The 18,325-nt window shown below is 39.7% G+C and overlaps 1 protein-coding gene across 5 annotated transcripts in view; it reads right to left on the reverse strand.

Annotated features, from left to right (window-relative positions):
- Positions 1–18,325, reverse strand: part of rac3a (Rac family small GTPase 3a) — a 62,450-nt gene that overhangs the window by 8,013 nt on the left and 36,112 nt on the right. For 4 of the 5 annotated variants that reach the window (XM_041216599.1, XM_041216602.1, XM_041216601.1 and 1 more), the window contains 4 exons: positions 13,846–13,917; positions 13,641–13,758; positions 6,642–6,704; positions 5,913–6,072 (listed from right to left, as the gene is read on the reverse strand). In XM_041216599.1, the coding sequence (XP_041072533.1) occupies positions 5,913–6,072; positions 6,642–6,704; positions 13,641–13,758; positions 13,846–13,917 (413 nt within the window). Of the gene's footprint in view, positions 1–5,912; positions 6,073–6,641; positions 6,705–13,640; positions 13,759–13,845; positions 13,918–14,473; positions 14,565–18,325 lie in introns of those variants that run through there. The other variant, XM_041216600.1, reaches the window with a different exon arrangement.

The raw sequence follows: 18,325 nt of genomic DNA on the forward strand, positions 1-18,325 counted from the left end.
TCATTCAACACTCTAGCAATGTCCTCTGGCTCCACTCATAGATTGCCCCCTTGGTCCCTCATGGGCCCTACTCTTTCCCTGGTTATCCTCTTCCTATTGATGTACTTATAGAATATCTTGGGATTTTCCCTACTTTTACCAACCAGAGCTTTCTCATATCCCCTCTTTGCTCTGCTAATTGCTTTCTTAAGCTCCACCCTGCACTTTCTGTACTCCACTAATGCTTCTGTTGATTTGCTTCTCTTGAACCTGCTAAAAGCCTCTCTTTTCCTTCTCATCATATCCTGAATCTCTCTGGTTATCTATGGTTCTCTGGGCTTGTTACTTCTTCCTATCACCCTAGAGGGAACATGTTGAGCCTGTACCCTCCCCATTTCCTTTTTGAATGCCCCCACTGCTCCTCTGTAGATTTCTCCACAATTAGCTGTTCCCAGTCTTCCTTGGCCTGATCCTGCCTTATTTTACTAAAATCCACTCTCCCCTAATCCAAAACATGTTTTTGAAACCTGTCCATTTCTTTGTCCATAACAAGCTTAAATTGTATCATGTTGTGATCGCTATCACTAAAATGCTCCCCCACCGCCACCTCAGCCATCTGTCCGGCTTCATCCCCCTGAATTAGGTCCAGCACTGCGCCGTCCCTTGTTGGACCCTCTACATATTGACCTAAAAAGTTCTCATGTACATGTTTCAAGAAATCCACTCCATCCAAGCCCTTAACACTATGTCTATCCCAATTAATGTTGGGAAAGTTGAAATCACCTAATATAATTACCCTATTGTGATTGTTTTGACACACCTCCCCAAATTGTGCACATATTCGCTCAATTTCCCGCTGACTATCTGGGGGTCTATAATAAACACCTGGGGGTCTATAATAAACATCTAACAATGTGACTGCCTCTTTTTTATTCCTAAGCTTTACCCACAAAGCTTCATTCGATGCCCCCTCCAAGATATCATCTCTCCTTACTGCAGTAACTGACTCCTTAACTAATAATGCAAAGCCTCCTCCTCTTTTACCTCATCCCCTGTCTCGCCTGAAGATTCTATATCCCGGAATGTTGAGCTGCCAATCCTGCCCCTCCCTCAACCACGTCTCAGTGATGGCTATATCACAACTCCATGTGTCAATCCTCACTCTTAATTCATCTGTTTTACCTGTAATACCCCTGGCATTAAAGTATAGGCCATCCAGCCTTGCCTTACACCCTTGAAATTTAATGTAGCTGTACTCCCTCTGACTTGATTATGATGTGTCCCTATTCTGCTAACATTCTTTCTCTCCTCCCCCTGCCGAATTAGTTTAAACTCCTCCCAACGCTAGCAAACCCGCCCACTAGGGTGTTAGTCCCGCTCTTGTTCAGATATAGATCGTCCTGCCTGTACAGGTCCCACCTTCCCCAGAAATGGTCCCAGTGATCCAGGAATCTAAAACCCTCCCTCCTGCATCAACTCGAGCCACATATTCATCTGCGCTATTCTCCTATTTCTGAGCTTGCTAGCATGTGGCACTGGAGAGTAATCCAGAGATTACAACCCGAGAGGTCTTGCTTTTTAGTCTACTGCCTAATTCCCTGAATTCTTGATGTAAGACCTCATCCCTCTTTCTACCTATGTCATTGATACCAACATGTACCAAACCTCTGCCTTATCACCCTCCCCCTTCAGGATGCCCTGCAGCTGTTCAGTGACATTCCGGATCCTGGCACCAGGGAGGCAACAAACCATCCTGGAGTCACGCTGATGGCCACAGTAGTGCCTATCTGTTCCCCTGACTATAGAATCCCTTATTATTATTGCTCTTCCTCCCCTCCTGTACAGACAGGCTGCTTGTGGTGCCAGAAGTTTGGCTCTGTCTGCACTCCCTGGAGGAACCAGCGCCGTCAGCCTCCAAAATAGAATACTGATTTGCGAGCGGGACCAGCCCAGGAGACTCCTGAACTACCCGCCTGTTTCTCTTGGAGTGCTTGGTGGTCAACCATTCCCTTCTCAGTTAGTTCTGGGTGCACAGGACAGGAGAGGTTTTGTAATTCACTTCCAGGGTTAGTGGCTGAAGTAAAAACAAAAAGTGCTGGAATAACTTAGCAGGGCTGGCAACATCTGTGGAGAAAGAAACAGAGTTAATGTTTCGAGTCCAATATGATTTCTTCAGAGCCCAGTATATCAGTGCAAAAGATAAGGCTGAAGCATTTGCTACAATCTTCAGCCAGAAGTGCCGAGTGGATGATCCATCTCAGCCTCCTCCGGAGGTTCCCAGCGTCACAGATGCCAGTCTTCAGCCAATTCAATTCACTCCACCTGATATCAAGAAATGGCTGAAGGCACTGGATACTGCAAAGGCTATGGGCCCCAACAATATTCCGGCAATAGCACTGAAGACTTGTGCTCCAGGACTTGCTGACCCCTAGCCAAACTGTTCCAGTACAGCTACAACACTGGCACCTACCTGGCAGTGTGGAAAATTACCCGGGTATTACCTGTAAACAAAAAGCAGGACATATCCAACCTAGCCAATTACTGTCCCATCAGTCTACTCTCAACCATCAGTAAAGTAATGGAAGGGGTCAGTAACAGTGCCATCAAGCAGCACTTGCTTAGCAATAACCTGCTCACTGGTGCCCAGTTTGGGTTCCGCAAGGCCTACTTGACTCACTCATTACAGCCTTGGTTATAACATGGACAAAAGAGCTAAACTCCTGAGATGAAGTGACAGTGACTGCCCTTAACATCAAGGCCACATTTGACCAAATGTGTCATCAAGGAGCCCTGGCAAAACTGGAGTTAATGGGAATAAGTGAGAAAAGTCTCCACTGGAGGAGTCATACCTAGCACAAAGGAAGATGGTTGTGGTTGTTGGAAGTCAGTCATCTCGGCTCTAGGACATCACTGCAGGAGTTCCTTAGGGTAGTGTCCTCGGCTCAACCATCTTCAGCTGCTTCATCAATGACCTTCCTTCCATCATAAAGGTCAGTTCATTGATGATTGTACAAGCTTCAGCACCATTTGCAAATCCTCATACTGAAGCAGTCCATGTCCAAATGCAGCAAGACCTGGACAATACCCAGGCTTGGGCTGACAAGTGCTAAGCAAGACCATCTCCAACAAGAGAGAATCTAACCTTTGCCCCATGACATTCAATGGCGAAACCATCACTGAATCCCCCCACTATCAATATCCTGGGGGTTACCATTGACCAGAAACTGAACAGGACCAGCCATTTAAATACTGTGGTTACAAGAGCAGATCAGAGGCTAGGAATCCTACGACAAGTAACTCACCTCCTGATTCCCCAAAGCCTGCCCACCATCTCCAAGGCACAAGTCAGGAATGTGATGGAATACTCCCCTCTTTTTTTGGATGAGTGCAGTTCCAACAGCACTCAAGAAGCTTGACACCGTCCAGGACAAAGCAGCCCGCTTGATTGGCACCACATCCGCAAACATTCACTCCCTACGCCACCGACACACGGTAGCAGCAGTGTGTACCATCTATAAGATGCACTGCAGAAATTCACCAAGGCTCCTTCGACAGCACCTTCCAAACCCCATGGCCACTACCATCTAGAAGGACAAGGATAGATGGGAACACAACCACTTGGAAGATCCTCTCCAAGTCGCTCACCATCATTACTTAGAAATATATCATCATTCCTTCATTGTCGCTTGTTCAAAATCCTGGAACTCCCTCCCTAACAGCACTGTGGGTGTACCCACTCCACATGGACTGCAGCGGTTCAAGAAGACAGCTCACCACCACCTTCTCGAAGGCAACTAGGGATGGGCAATAAATGCTGGCCCAGCTAGTGAAGCCAACATCCTGTGAATGAATTAAAAAAAACTCAACACTGAAGATTAGATTGGCTAGGTGAATGAGTAAATAATACTAGCTCACCATTTGCTCATGTAACGAAGGACATTAACTGGTTTGGGCCAAATAGCCTGTTTCACTGTTATGACTTTTCTCTAAACCACTTGCAGTGAAGTCTTTATACAAAAGGTTGTTTCACAGTGGCTCCCACTGCAGCTGTACAGAGACCCACTTTCTGGTTTTGATTACAGTCCTTGTTTGGAGAGAGCAATGAATTTTGTATCCGATTAGTTAAGCTGTAGGATAGTTGAGCAACAAAAGAGCTGCAGACTTGCATCTAAATACATTACACAAAAACAAAACCATGCACCACCCGAGAAAATAACAAATTACATAACAGCTCAGTGGAATGTCCCTCATTTGCGTTATGTACACAGAAGCTCTTCTGTAGTAAATGATTCTCAATAATAAAATGAAAACTATTAACAATTAACAACCTTTATTAATTGTTCTCAATGACCTATTCATTTTCCTCTTGGTAACAGAGTCCAGGTGAAAGAAAATAGATTTTGGAAATAAAATTGACAAGACGTAATAGCTAGATTCTGGTGTTAACTGTGAATTCTTGGCAATGTTGATAATAAAGCTGACTTTACAGTCCTCATGAATTTTAAACACCGGGGATGTGTCTCTCTGCAGTAGTTTGACTCCCCAATGGTTTAATACAGATTGTTGGGTAAAGCGGAAGGAACTTAATCATGGTATAAGATATATTACAGAGTTTGATGCAGACACAGGGCACCCAGTGTCTGCAAGGTAAGTCTCATCTCCAACATCCCTCACTTTGATCAGCATCTTTATAAATAAAAGTCATCAAGTTTAGCAGAACATTCTTAAAAATAAAGCAATGTCATGGTTAAATATTCAAGAAGCACAATGTGTACAAATTCAAATATATAAAAAACGCTGGTTATCAGAAGTAAAAATAGAAAATGCTGACACTGCATTGCAGGCCAACGAACATCTGAAAGAGAAAGTTAGGGTTAGATTAATGTTAAGAAGTGACTCATCAGCCACATACACCTGAAATATTAAGTACATCTAAGCCTATCTTTCTCGTTCAGCTCCTGATAGAAACTCTCAATACATCAATCATATTCTACTTTTAGTTCTGATTCTGGTTCATTGGATCTCACTTCATATTAACTTCCTCCAGCAGCCATCAAACTGAATTGCTGAGAAGTTAACTACAGAGATTTACTGTCCCTGAATTGATGCCACCCTTTTCACATATAAAACAAGAATCGCTGAAAAGCCTTTTGACAGGTCGGTGCTTTAAGAACACATTTAATGTTTCTTCACTAACACAGGATCATTTTTGCAGAGGTTAGGAAAAATGCTGCAACAGTGGAGATTATAGTCCTTTATTAGTTTACTGATTTTTGTCTTCCTCCCGAATCAAAACAATATAAACTCAACTCATTAACAGTGAAAATTTAAATCTGATTCAGGGGAGATCTAGTGATGATTTAAAATCAAACAAATTCAATGCAAGGTCCCCAGAAATCTTAAGAATTCCTTGATCAACTTATCAACAGGTTTCATTGCTGGTGGAAATATTAAGGACAAACATTGTAGAACAAAAAAAAAGACAAAGACTAAATCAGACATTTCATTCAGTGCAACCAGATTTTGGTATCTCTCTAAGATTGTGTCAAAATTAAGGCAAGGTTACAGCTAAGGTCTCTGAGGTTTCATGATTATTTAACATCAATTCTCTTACCCAATTCTGCAGCATTGCTTCAATGCTGGTTACTCAAGACACAACTGGAAAGCTAGCCCTCAAAGACTGGCTCAGTTATTCCTCCGGATAATTGTCAAGTCTGCATGTTGTAGCAATTCATAGGCATCAATCAAAATATCCAGGCAAAGGATGATGGCCTGGGGCACTTGGCTATGGCCTGGATGGAGCTGTCATTTCGTATTTTCTTATTGCCAAATTTTTATTATAATGTGGCCACTAGATCTTCCTACTGTGTATTCTAAGCAGTAATGTATCTCATCATGTCCCACAATTTACCCCAGACATTACCACCACTCACCTATTTCTCTGGCCATAGCCAATCCCTGTGGATAGGTAATGGGAGCCAGCTTTTTATCTCTTAGCCTTTCAATGGTATCCTTATCATCCCGCAAATCCAGCTTTGTTCCTACCAGGATTATTGGTGTGTTTGGACAATGATGCCGCACCTCTGGGTACCACTGCATGAAATAAAAGACAATACATATCATCAAATAATATGCCTTCCATATCTGACCTCTTATGAAATCCATTCACTTGTAATTATATTTTAAACTAAATGCAGTTACTTGAATGTAAAATCGAAGTGTGCTTTGGATTCAGTGCATTTGTGACTACACTGAGATATCTCAAATGGTTGAGGCAAGGGTTCCATAGAGAAAGACACTTCCCTTCCATCAAAAGCAAGAAATCTGTACACCCAAGCACTTGGGAGAAGTCTGTTTGCATACAATCTTGGCTGAGTTATGGTGGATAAGGATTTATAAGGACACAGCAAAATTATGAACAATTTCTATATATGTGGGTGTCGTACAAATACATAAAAACACTAATCCTACATCACTGCAAAAGTGGGAGACAATGGAGATTAAAGCATCTATTTACTTCTCTTGAACTAAACCTTTGACCCCAGTGAACTGGGAATCGTGGTTACGACTATAGCTTTGAGACGGCTCAAATTTCCATACTGACATATATACTGCACGTGTCGGCTTTGTTTCGAAACCTCACTTTAAAAAGCAAACATTACCTTTGCTCTGACGTTTTCAAAGGATGCTGGGCTCACAAGTGAAAAGCAGATCAAAAACACATCCTATTAAAAAAGGAAAAAAATGAAGAAAACAAAAAAGGTTAATTTGATCCGTGTAAATACGGATTGAACACCATTACCTGTATTCTTTGGAATGTCATAAATGAAACCAGCATAGAGACTAACATGGTAGACATGACATTAGAGGAAATGAAAAAGCTATGAAAACATTTAAGATACAAAGAACAGAGATAACTGCTAAGCTAATCAAACTTAGTGAGACAAAATCCCCTGGCCTGGATGGATTGCATCAATGCATATTTAAAAGAAGGAAATGAAAGCAGATGTACTATTACATATATATAAAAGTTCATTAGGAAAGGGAATAGTGCCACAGAACTGGCAGACAGTTAATGTGATTTGTCTAAGCAACAAATCCAGGAACTATAGATTAATTTAATGTCAATGATAGCAAAGATTATGGAACCCTAACTCAAAGATGTAATAGAAAAACATGTAGAAACTAAAAACATAATAATGTAGTTAGAGCAGATTCCAAAACAGAAGGTCATGCTTGACCAAGTTTACTAATTATCTTAAGTAACAGAAAGAATAAAGGATAATGCAGTATATGTAATACATTTAGATTGCCAAAAAACCTTCAATAAACTGCCTAGTAAACTCATGACTAAGGTCAGAACATGTAGTGTCAGGAGAAAAGTAGCAAACTGCCTACAAAACCAAAAGGTTAAAGGTAGTCACTCAGATTTGCAAATTGTGTGAAGTAGTGTTTTATAAGTTTTGATACTGGGACAACTGCTGTTCACTATTTGCATGACTAATCTGGACTCTGGAACAGGAATATAATTTCAAAATTTGTAGATGACGCCAAATTGGTGTAGTTAATACAGAGGAGTCTATGATCAAATACAGGAAGACATTAATAAACTTGCAGAATGGGCATGCAATTAGCAATTGAACTAAGTGTAAGGTCAGTGCATTTTTGTAGGAAAAATAAGGAGGCTAAATGTTCCTTAGAAAATACATTTCTAAGTTGGGTAGGGGGGACAAAGGAATTGTGGATACAAATAAATTAATCAGTAAAAGTAGCGACGCAGGTTAATAAAAACAAAATAAAAAAAAGCAAACATACAAAATAGGAGCAGTTCGGCCCCTCAAGCCTCTCTGCCATTCAATAAGATCATGGCTTGATCTGATTGCAATCTCAACCCCATATTCCTGCCTACTCCCAATAACCTTTCAACCCCTTGTTAAATCAGGAATCTATCTAGCTCTGCCTCAAAAATATTCAGAGACTCTGCTTCCACCACATTTTGAGGAAGAGTTCCAAAGACTCTCAACCCTCTAAGAAAAAATATTTCACCTCATCTCAGTCTTAAATGAGTGACTTATTTTTAAACAGTAACCTCTAGTTCTAGATTCTCCCACATGAGGAAACATCCTCTCCACATTCACTCTGTCAAGACCCCTCAGGATCTTAAAGGTTGCAATTAAGTCGCCTCTTACTCTAATTTCCAGTGGATACAAGTCTTTCCTGTCCAGCCTTTCCTCATAGGACAACCCACCCATTCTTGGTATTAGTTTAGTAAACCTTCTCTGAACTGCTTCTAACGCATTTATATCTTTCTTTAAATAAGGAGACCAGTACTGTACACAATACTGCAGATGTGGTCTCACCAGTGCCCTGTATAACTGAAGGATAACCTTTATACTTTTGTAATTAATTCCCCTCACAATAAATGATAACATTCTATTAGCTTTCCTAATTAATTGCTATACCTGCATACTAACTTTTTGTGATTCAAAGACGAGGACACCCTAATCCCTCTGAATCTCAGAGCTCTGCAAACTCTGACCATTTAGATAATAAGCTTTTTTATTCTTCCTGCCAAAATGAACAATTCCACATTTGCCCACATTATAATCCATTTGCCAGATCTTTATCCACTCATTTAACCTATGTCACTTTGTAGACTCCTTACGCCCTCTTCACAATTTACTTTCCTACCTATTTTTCTGACGTCAGCAAACTTAGCCACCATTCCTTTGGTCCCTTCATCGAAGTCATTTATATAAATTGTAAAAAGTTGAGACCCCAGCACTGATCCCTGTGGCACACCACTCATCATCCTGCCAACCTGAAATAGACCCTTTATGCCAATTCTCTGCTTCCTGTTAGCTAGCCAATCTTCTATCCATGCCAATATGTTACCCCCTACATCATGAGCTTTTATTTTCTGCAATAACCTTTGATGTGGCACTTCATCAAATGCCGTCTGGAAATCTAAGTACAGTACATCTACCAGTTCCCCTTTATCCACAGACATGACTCCTTCAATAAATTGGTTAAACTTGATTTCCCTTTTACAAAAACCATGCTGACTCTGCCTGATTGTCTTAAATTTTTTAAAAATAACATCTTTAATAATAGCTTCTAACATTTTCCCTATGACAGATGTTAGGCTAACTGGGCTATAGTTTCCTGCTTTTGTCTCCCTTTTTGAATAAAAGTGGTATATTTGCTATTTTCCAATCTAATGAAACCTTTCTCGAATCTAGGGAGTTTTGGAAATTAAAACCAGTGCATCAACTATCTCACTAGCCATTTCTTTCAATACCTTAGAATGAAGACCATCTGGACCTGGAGATTTGTCAGCCCGCAGCCCCAACAATTTGCTCAATACCATTTCCTTGGTGATAGTAATTTACCACAAGTTCCTCCCTCCCTTCCATTTCCTGATTTATAGCGAACAACTCCTTCTCCAAACTTCCCTCTCTCCAAACTCCAAGTCTTTACACAGTTAGTTGGCTGCACCAAAGAACCCTGAATTTATAGCAAACTGAACTGGGCTGCAGGAACCAGATTCAATCAGTTAGCTAATTAACTACTCAGCTCCTGCAGCTGAGAGTGAGTTTACTCTGTCTAAGCTGCAAGACAGAAAGAACTTACATGCTTACACAGTACTTTCTAGTTACTGCTAATTACAGACTAGATTAGATTGTAAAGAGGAAAATTTAAGAACAAAATTTAACACTTGAAACTCCCCTCTCACCAAACTCCAAGTCTTCACTCAGTTAGTCAGCTGCACTCTGTATGCAAACAAAGCACAGGGGTTTGTTTCAAGGGATAGAATTGAAGTGCAAAGAAATTAAACTTGATCAAGACCACATTTGGATGTTTGCATTTGCAGGGACGACCAAAGCTAGGGACCATAAACATGTGATAATCGCTAATACATCCAGCAGGGAATTCTGGAAAATTTTTACCCAGTTTGTGCTTCAATGCTATCACAAAGAGTAGCTGAGATGAGGAGCACAGATTAATTTAAGCAGAAGCTAGATAAGCACAAGGGAGGAAGGAATATATTGATGGGAATAATTGAATAAGGACAGGTTTGTGTGAAGCATAAACATGTTGGGTTGAATGGTCTGTTTCTATGCTATAAATACTTTGTAACCTTTAAATGTGATCTTTTATAAAACTTTTTTAATAAAAAGTGATATTTGAAATTTCATCAAGTTAATTAGTCTTTTACTTTGATGGGAAGATACCAATGAAAACATACGAATTAGGAGCAGGAGTAGGCCACTTGGCCCCTCGAGCCTATTCCACCATTCCATAAGACCATGGCTAATCTGATTGTAACCCTCACTCCACATTTCTGCCCACCCTGATAACCTTTCACCCACTTGTATATCAAGAATCTATATCTCTGCCTTAAAAATATTCAAAGACTCTGCTTCTATTGCCTTTTGAGGAAGAGTTCCAAAGACTTATGACTCAGAAAAAATTTCTCATCTGTCTTAAATGGGCGACCCCTTTTTTTTAAACTGCGACCCGTAGTTCTAGATTCTCCCACAAGGGGAAATAGCCTCTCCACATCCACCCTGTCAAAACCCCTCAGGATCTTAAAGGTTTCAATCAAGTTGTCTCTTATTCTTCTAAACTCCAGTGAATACAAGTCTAACCTGTACAACCTTTCCTCAAAGCCAACCTGCCCATTCCTGGTATTACTCTAGTAAACCTTGTTTACATAGAAACATAGAAAATAGGTGTAGGCCATTCAGCCCTTCGAGCCTGCTCCACCATTCATTATGATCATGGCTGATCATCCAACTCAATAGCCTACTCCCACTTTCTCCCCATATCCTTTGATCTCTTTCGCCCCAAGGGCTATATCTAACACCTTCTTGAAAACATACAATGTTTTGGCCTCAACTACTTTCTGTGGTAGTGAATTCCACAGGCTCACTACTCTCTGGGTGAAGAAATTTCTCCTCATCTCAGTCCTAAATGGTCTACCCCATATCCTCAGACTGTGACCCCTGGTTCTGGACTACCCCACCATCGGGAACATCCTTCCTCCATCTGCCCTGTCTAGTCCTGTTAGAATTTTAAAGGTTTCTATGAGATCCCCCCTCATTCTTCTGAACTCCAGCGAATATAATCCTAACCGACTCAATCTCTCCTCATATGTCAGTCCCGCCATCCCAGGAATCAGTCTGGTAAACCTTCGCTGCACTTCCTCTATAGCAAGAACATCCTTCCTCAGATAAGGAGACCAAAACAGCACATAATATTCCAGGTGTGGTCTCACCAAGGCCCTGTATAATTGCAGCAAGGAATTGTATAATTCCTGTACTCGAATCCTCTCGCTATGAAGGTCAACATACCATTTGCCTTCTTTATTGCCTGCTGCACCTGCATTCTGACCTTCAGCGGCTGGTGTATGAGTTTAAACTGCTTCTAACGCATTTACATCCTTCCTTAGATAAGGAGACCAATACTGCACACAGTATTCCAGTTGTGGTCTCACCAGTGCCCTGTATAACTGAAGCATAACCTTCCTAATCAATTCCCCTCACAATAAATGATAACATTCTATTAGCTTTCCTAATTACTTGCTGCATCTGCATATTAGCCTTTTGTGATTCATGCACTAGAACACCCAGATCTCTCTGAATCTCAGAGTTCTGCAATCTCTCACCATTTAGATAGTGTGCTTCTTTTTCATTCTTCCTGCCAAAATGGACAATTTCACATTTTCCTACATTATACTCCATTTGCCAGATCTTTGCCCACTTACTTAACCTAATTATGTCACTTTTTAGCTTCCTTAAATACTTTCCTACCTATCTTTGTGTCATCAGCAAATTTAGCAACCATCATCCAAGTCATTTATATAAATTGTAAAAAGTTGAGACCCCAGCACTGATCCTTGTGGCACACCACTCTTTACATCCAGTCAACCAGAAAATGTCCCCATTTATGCCTATTCTGTTTCCTGTCAGCTAGCCAATCTTCTATCCATGCCAATATGTTAGCCCCTGCACACGAGCTTTTATTTTCCGCAATAACTTTTGATGTGGATCCTTATCAAATGCCTTCTGGAAACCTAATTACAGTACATCCATTGGTTTTTTATGAGCAGCACATGTGGCTCCTTCAAAAGAACTCCAATAAATTGGTTAAACATGATTTCTCTTTTACAAACCATGTTGACTCTTCCTGATTACCTTGAATTTTTCTAAGTGCCCTGCTATAACATCTTTAATAATAGCTTCTAACATTTTCCTTACAAAAGACGTTAAGCTAACTGGCTTGTACTTTTCTGCTTTCGGTCTCCTCTCCATTTTGAATAAACGGGTTACATCTGCTACTTCCCTATCTAATGGAACCTTACCTGAATCCAGGAAATTTTGGAAAATTAAAACCAACATATCACTAGCTACTTCTTTCAAGACCCTAGGATGAAGTCCATCAGGATTTGTTGGCCCACAGCTCCAATAATTTGCAAAATACCACTTCTCTGTGATTGTGATTTTTCTGAGTTCCTCTCTCCCTTCCATTTCCTGATTTACAGCTATTTCTGGGATGTTACTTGTAACCTCTATAGTGAAGACTGATGCAAAATATATGTTCAATTCATCATCCATCTCCTTATTTTCCATTATTAATTTCCCAGACTCACTTCCTATAGGATCAATGCTCACTTTTTGAACTCTTTTTTTAAAATATCTATAGAAACTCTTACTATCTGTCTTTATATTTCTAACTAGCTTCCTCTCGTACTGATTTTTCTCTCCTTATTAATCTTTTTGTCATTCTTTATATTTTGTCCACTCTTCTGACCTGCCACCCGTCTTTGCACAATTATATAATCCTACCAAATGTGAGATGAATCTTTCATAATGAGCCTTACCAATAAAAATTCAATTTTTATAAACAATATCAGAAAAGAAATCATGATGCACAAAATACTCAAAAAATTCAACATACAAACTTTACTGAAACAAGTGAACAAAATACACATGGTTTTGGGGCATGACTATAATGGATCTGTCTGATTACTACACTCTGCAATGTAACCTGACACAACAGGACACAAAGGAATATTTTATAGTTCCTGATGGTGTTAAGTCAGATGTTAAAACCTGCTACTGTAATGACAATAAATAGTACCATCTGTCACTGGTCAATGCTGAGGGCTGCTTAATTAACCTGGGCACCTCCAGAAAACACCAATGGCTTTGGGCAGAGAGGAGAGAGATATTTGGTGGAAATGTGAAATGGCCCATGGGCTAATCCTTGAATGAGCCCAACTGCAAGCTGCAACACATCTGTAGTACACAATAAGTCAATGAAACAGCAAACATGGACAGTTTGAAAGTTAAAGATAGTGTGGAGGATATTCACAGGAGCTCCAGCCATCATTGACTGATGATGATCACAGTTCCTCAATTCTTATTCTACATTATCATGCTACAAAAATATTGGAAATCTGTACGGACATCAGCAAGGACAGGATGGAATTTACATAAGTGACACTTTTTCACCATCAAGACTCAGATAAGTAACAAGTATTTAGATAAGATATGGGAATATTTGCAGTGTTCAAAGCTTCAGCAAAAGGAATCAAATCTCCAGGATAGGAAGGAAGGAAACTGCCAAGAGTAAAACTAAAGAAGGAAACATACCGTCTGTGGGTAAGAGAGGGGTCGGAGTCGGTCATAATCTTCCTGACCTGCTGTGTCCCAGAGTCCCAAATTCACTGGTTTCCCATCTACCATAACATTAGCAGAATAGTTGTCAAATCTGCAAAATTAAAACAATAGAATTCAACAGGCAAAAATAGAAACAACTCAAGAACTTTTGTAAAAGCATATTACACTCAATACTTACACTGTTGGGATGTACTCCCCAGGGAATGCATTGGTGGTGTAGCTGATGAGTAGGCATGTCTTACCTACAGCACTGTAAATGCAGCAAAGAAATTAGCATTAGTAACAAAGTAAAAACAATTAGGAAGAGTCTAAATTTTGCAAAAATTGGATACACTTCAAACACAAAAACTCTGAATACAACCAAGCAGCTTTCATATTTAGTAACCCATAAAATCCATGATGTCTGCTGAATTATATCATTCATTTTCAAATATAGAACTTGGACATAATACCCCACCACTCTTAATTCAAAGCTGCAGCACTAAATTTCCATGGCTTAGTTTAAAGCATTAAACAATAAACATAAAGTAAGCACCGAAACACAGATTGAATTATTAAGTGTACTCAGGTCTCCAGTTTGGTTGCCCATCACCATTTCCTCTTCACCCTCCAGCACTCCACCCCCAAATCCAAGCAAAGGTTTTGGTGCATCTCTGGTGCTTATATGCTATAATTGACAAATTTCCTACATCCTGTTAATTCTACATGAATATTCCAGGATTTTCAGAATTCTAGAAGTATTCCCACTTAATATTATCTACAACCTAAATATTAACAATTTGTAAGAGCACTTAAAAAATCATTACCTATAAAAATCAGTCAATTGTTCCTGTATGAAATTCTGAGGTTCAGCACAGTTACTTTTACACAACATAAGACTCGTGCTATGCCACTGGATCCCAAAGGTTGTTGCTGGAACTCAAAGCAAGAAGATCCACTGATTACATTAAACCCTTTGGGTAAGGACTAGGTGTATTTTTTAAAATCATTGCTCTGAAGATTTAAAACTCATACCAAATGCGGAGAAAGACTCACTGTACAAAAAGCTTGGCTGACTGTACAAAAAGGCTTACTTCCATAATTTACAGTTATACAGAAACTTTGGAAATGGTTTTGTGCAATATTGGAAGGGGTTGAAGTAGAGTCACCAGAGGATTCACAGGCTTCTACTTCAATTCTCACACCCTGATATGCTGTTTGATTTAGTGCAAAAATACGTTGGCTTTATGCAACACCCTGTTCTCGTGGCTGGCTGTTCAGCTGATGTCAATTCTGTGGATGCAGGTCTGCAATCTCAGATTTTGATTGGCAACTAACCCCTTCTCTGACCAGATGTTGATTATACACATGTGCTCAGTGAAGCTTTGCACCCAATAATTAATTTCCTTTGGATATAGTTTTTTTTTAAAATGAAGAATCATCAGTAAACAAACTACACTCAGCTTTGTACAACATGTTGTGGGAGCAATCAGATTCTTCTAAACAAAATATTTGAGGACATTAAAAAGAGACCTTCATGCAGTGGCGTCTACCAGATGTGATCCAGATTAAATGTCATCTGCTCTGAGCCAATGCCCTTCACAGCAAACAAAATACTTCCTCTAAACCCATTTCAGTTGGAAACAACTTGATCTTCACAGCTCATGCCCCACGCCACAGGAGATCAACTAGTATTGGTATGGACTTTCAGCTACTATCAAAAGGGACATGTTTACTCTAGAAAGCATTTGAATTTAAAATGAACATTTAAATACTCTATTAAAACAGCAAGTTAATCTCACACACACTTACAAGCTCCAGATAAGAAAAGGCTCTCATGTCTGTTCCTTCTGCAGTCCATTTACAGTCTACTATAAGGATTTCTAAATTGGCACTTGGGTCACATGCAGACCCCACTTGAACCTTGGCATTCCAGGATTACAAACATATATTGGCCAAACAATTCCATCATCATATTGTTGGAAAACCCTTTGATAAACATAATACCACTCTGTAATTATAGAGCATGGTTCAGGAATTGGTAAATGCATTGCTCCCACTAGTTTCCTCCCAAGGAGGGAGTCAGACATTTCCCCCAAAGCTGCACAGGCTACTCACAAAAGGTTGCCATGAAACCAGATCTCTAACGATTGATGCTCATTTAGTTTATCACTAGAAGGCACAAAAGGAAGAAACAGTCCAGTTCCAAACCCCTAGCCCCTATTGTTCTTGTTACTGATTACTGAACTCTGGTTACTGAAGCCATTTTAAAATGCTGAGTTTTTTTATTGCTAGGTCAGCATTTATTGCCCATCCTGAATTGCCCTTGTTCAGAGGGCACTTAAGAGTCAACCACATTGTTGTGGATCTGGAGTCATATGTAGGCCAGACCAGGTAAGGATAGCAGATTTCCTTCCCTAAGGGACATTAGTGAACCAGATTTTTTTAAAATTCCACCATTGCGGGATTTGAATCAGAGCATTACCCTCAGTTTCTGGATTACTAGTCGAGCGACAATAACACAAGGTTATTGATAAAAACAAAAAAAACTGCGGATGCTGGAAATCCAAAAACAAAAACAAAAACAGAATTACCTGGAAAAACTCAGCAGGTCTGGCAGCATCGGCGGAGAAGAAAAGAGTTGACTTTTCGAGTCCTCATGACCCTTCGACAGAACTTGAGTTCGGGTCCAAGAAAGAGTTGAAATATCAAACACAACGTTATTGCCTCATCCTGTGGCACTCCCAATATAAAGCTGCAAAGTTCATTAAATTCAGCTGCCAGGAAGGTGCAGAGTCTGATCAAACTTACAGCATTAAAACTGGCTTTTGAATTCCAGATGAAGGGACCAGTATGAAAGACACAGAAGCTGTATGTGGAAGGAGCTTTGGTCATCTTGTTCTTGGGTTTTCCTTCCTCCCTGTGGAAACCAGGCACTACTGTTTACTGTTAATTTTGTTTCTCTCTCCACAGATGCTGCCAGAAATGCTGAGTTTTTTTGCCTGTTCAGGGTTGCTCATTCACCTTCAAAATTTGTGTCAATGGAATGTTCCTACATCATAGGTTTTGTGTGGCCAACTACAAACCAAATGTAATACTAGTGGGTTGCTAGCTGCTAAAACTAGGTTGGGGCGTGGTGGTCAGGGATGCATGATCTAGCAAGACATGGTAATATTACATTTGAAATGTGGTAGGGTTCTGTAAATTCAGCACTTTAGGAACTAACACTCCGCTGATGTCAATGTAAAAAGGTGTATTATTTGTAAAATGGTGGACAGATATGTGTGATAGAAAGAAAGAAAAAAGAGAAAGCCTTTGTTAAAAAAATTACAACTGCTGTAGCTGCCACTGTGGCTAAATGCACTGAGGCATTCAAACTAGGAAGTTCAAACTTGATTGCTCATCTTTGCCGAGTTAGCTTCTATATATAGACATCCATACCATTTCTGACTACTTTGCAGCTAGAAAATATCCATATACATGGATGTTGGTAGGAAGACAGGATTGAGCTTAGCTTTGTTCTCCAGTAGCTGAATAACCTGCTATTAGCTGGCAGCAATAATGTTTACTTGGGTGAGGTCCAATACTAGTTCGGTTCTACTCCAGTACAAGTCTACCTTCAGGACAGAAGAATGTAAAGTGCAAGGAAAAAGATACTTAAAATAAAAATTGTCCAGGAAATACAGGCAAATGTTTCTTGGTGGGAGGAAAGAGGGAAGAAAAGTGTTTTCTTTAAATCTGTTGCCTGCATTATCGTCACCTGTCAATAGACCATTAATAAAAAAAGCAGAAAACACTCCAATCAGACAGCATCCACGAGAGAAGTGACAAATTAAAAGTTCAAGCATAACCCTTCACCAGAATTAAATAGATATCCTTGGTATTGAAACATTAGTTTGAGGGATTCAATTTCAAAATGATGATTCAAATGTGGGAGCTGGGTAGCTATTTGTTAATATGAATTTAATGATGTTTGAAACAAATTTCACTGGGTTTTGAACCAGATATTTTTCCACCTTTATCTGGAACTGTTGGGCGTTTTTATTTAATTTAAAAATGAGAAAATGGTCACTGGCTATAGTGGTAGAGCTGTGGAGAGTGGAATACTGACCTGATTTACTCTACAACCATGCCAGGTAGGCTAGATGGATGGCCTGTCAATGATCAGACACTAACATCAAGCTATCTAACCGAAAAACATTATATTTGTTGTATACTGCACTAAGACTAACACATGGTCAGCTGCAGGCAGCAATTATTGTACTAATTTTGTTTACACCTCCCCAATAGGGAGGGCAGCAGAGAGGACAATAAAAAATGCTCAGATCTTGCAATATGCTACAATCTCTCCCTACTTAAAAAAAAAACTTGTATATTAAAATGTAAAATGGTACATGTGTATAATTTTAGATAACATAACTAGACAATACATCAACAATACTTGTAATTTAACAGGTTGGTTTGCTGAATTGTTTCTACTGTCATCGCAACCAAAACATTTCACCAAAATTACCAGAGTAATCTACATGCAAATAAAAATGTTTTTCCTTAACACCAGTATGTGAGTAACATAAATATAATTTCTTCCTTCCTACATGCTTTCAATTAACCTATCTGGCTTCTTTCTCTTTCTGTCTTGAGTATCTTTTTCCATTTCCATTAGCTTTACACTGCTCTCT

Source organism: Carcharodon carcharias, chromosome 22, assembly GCF_017639515.1.
Source record: "Carcharodon carcharias isolate sCarCar2 chromosome 22, sCarCar2.pri, whole genome shotgun sequence".
Taxonomy (NCBI): domain Eukaryota; kingdom Metazoa; phylum Chordata; class Chondrichthyes; order Lamniformes; family Lamnidae; genus Carcharodon; species Carcharodon carcharias.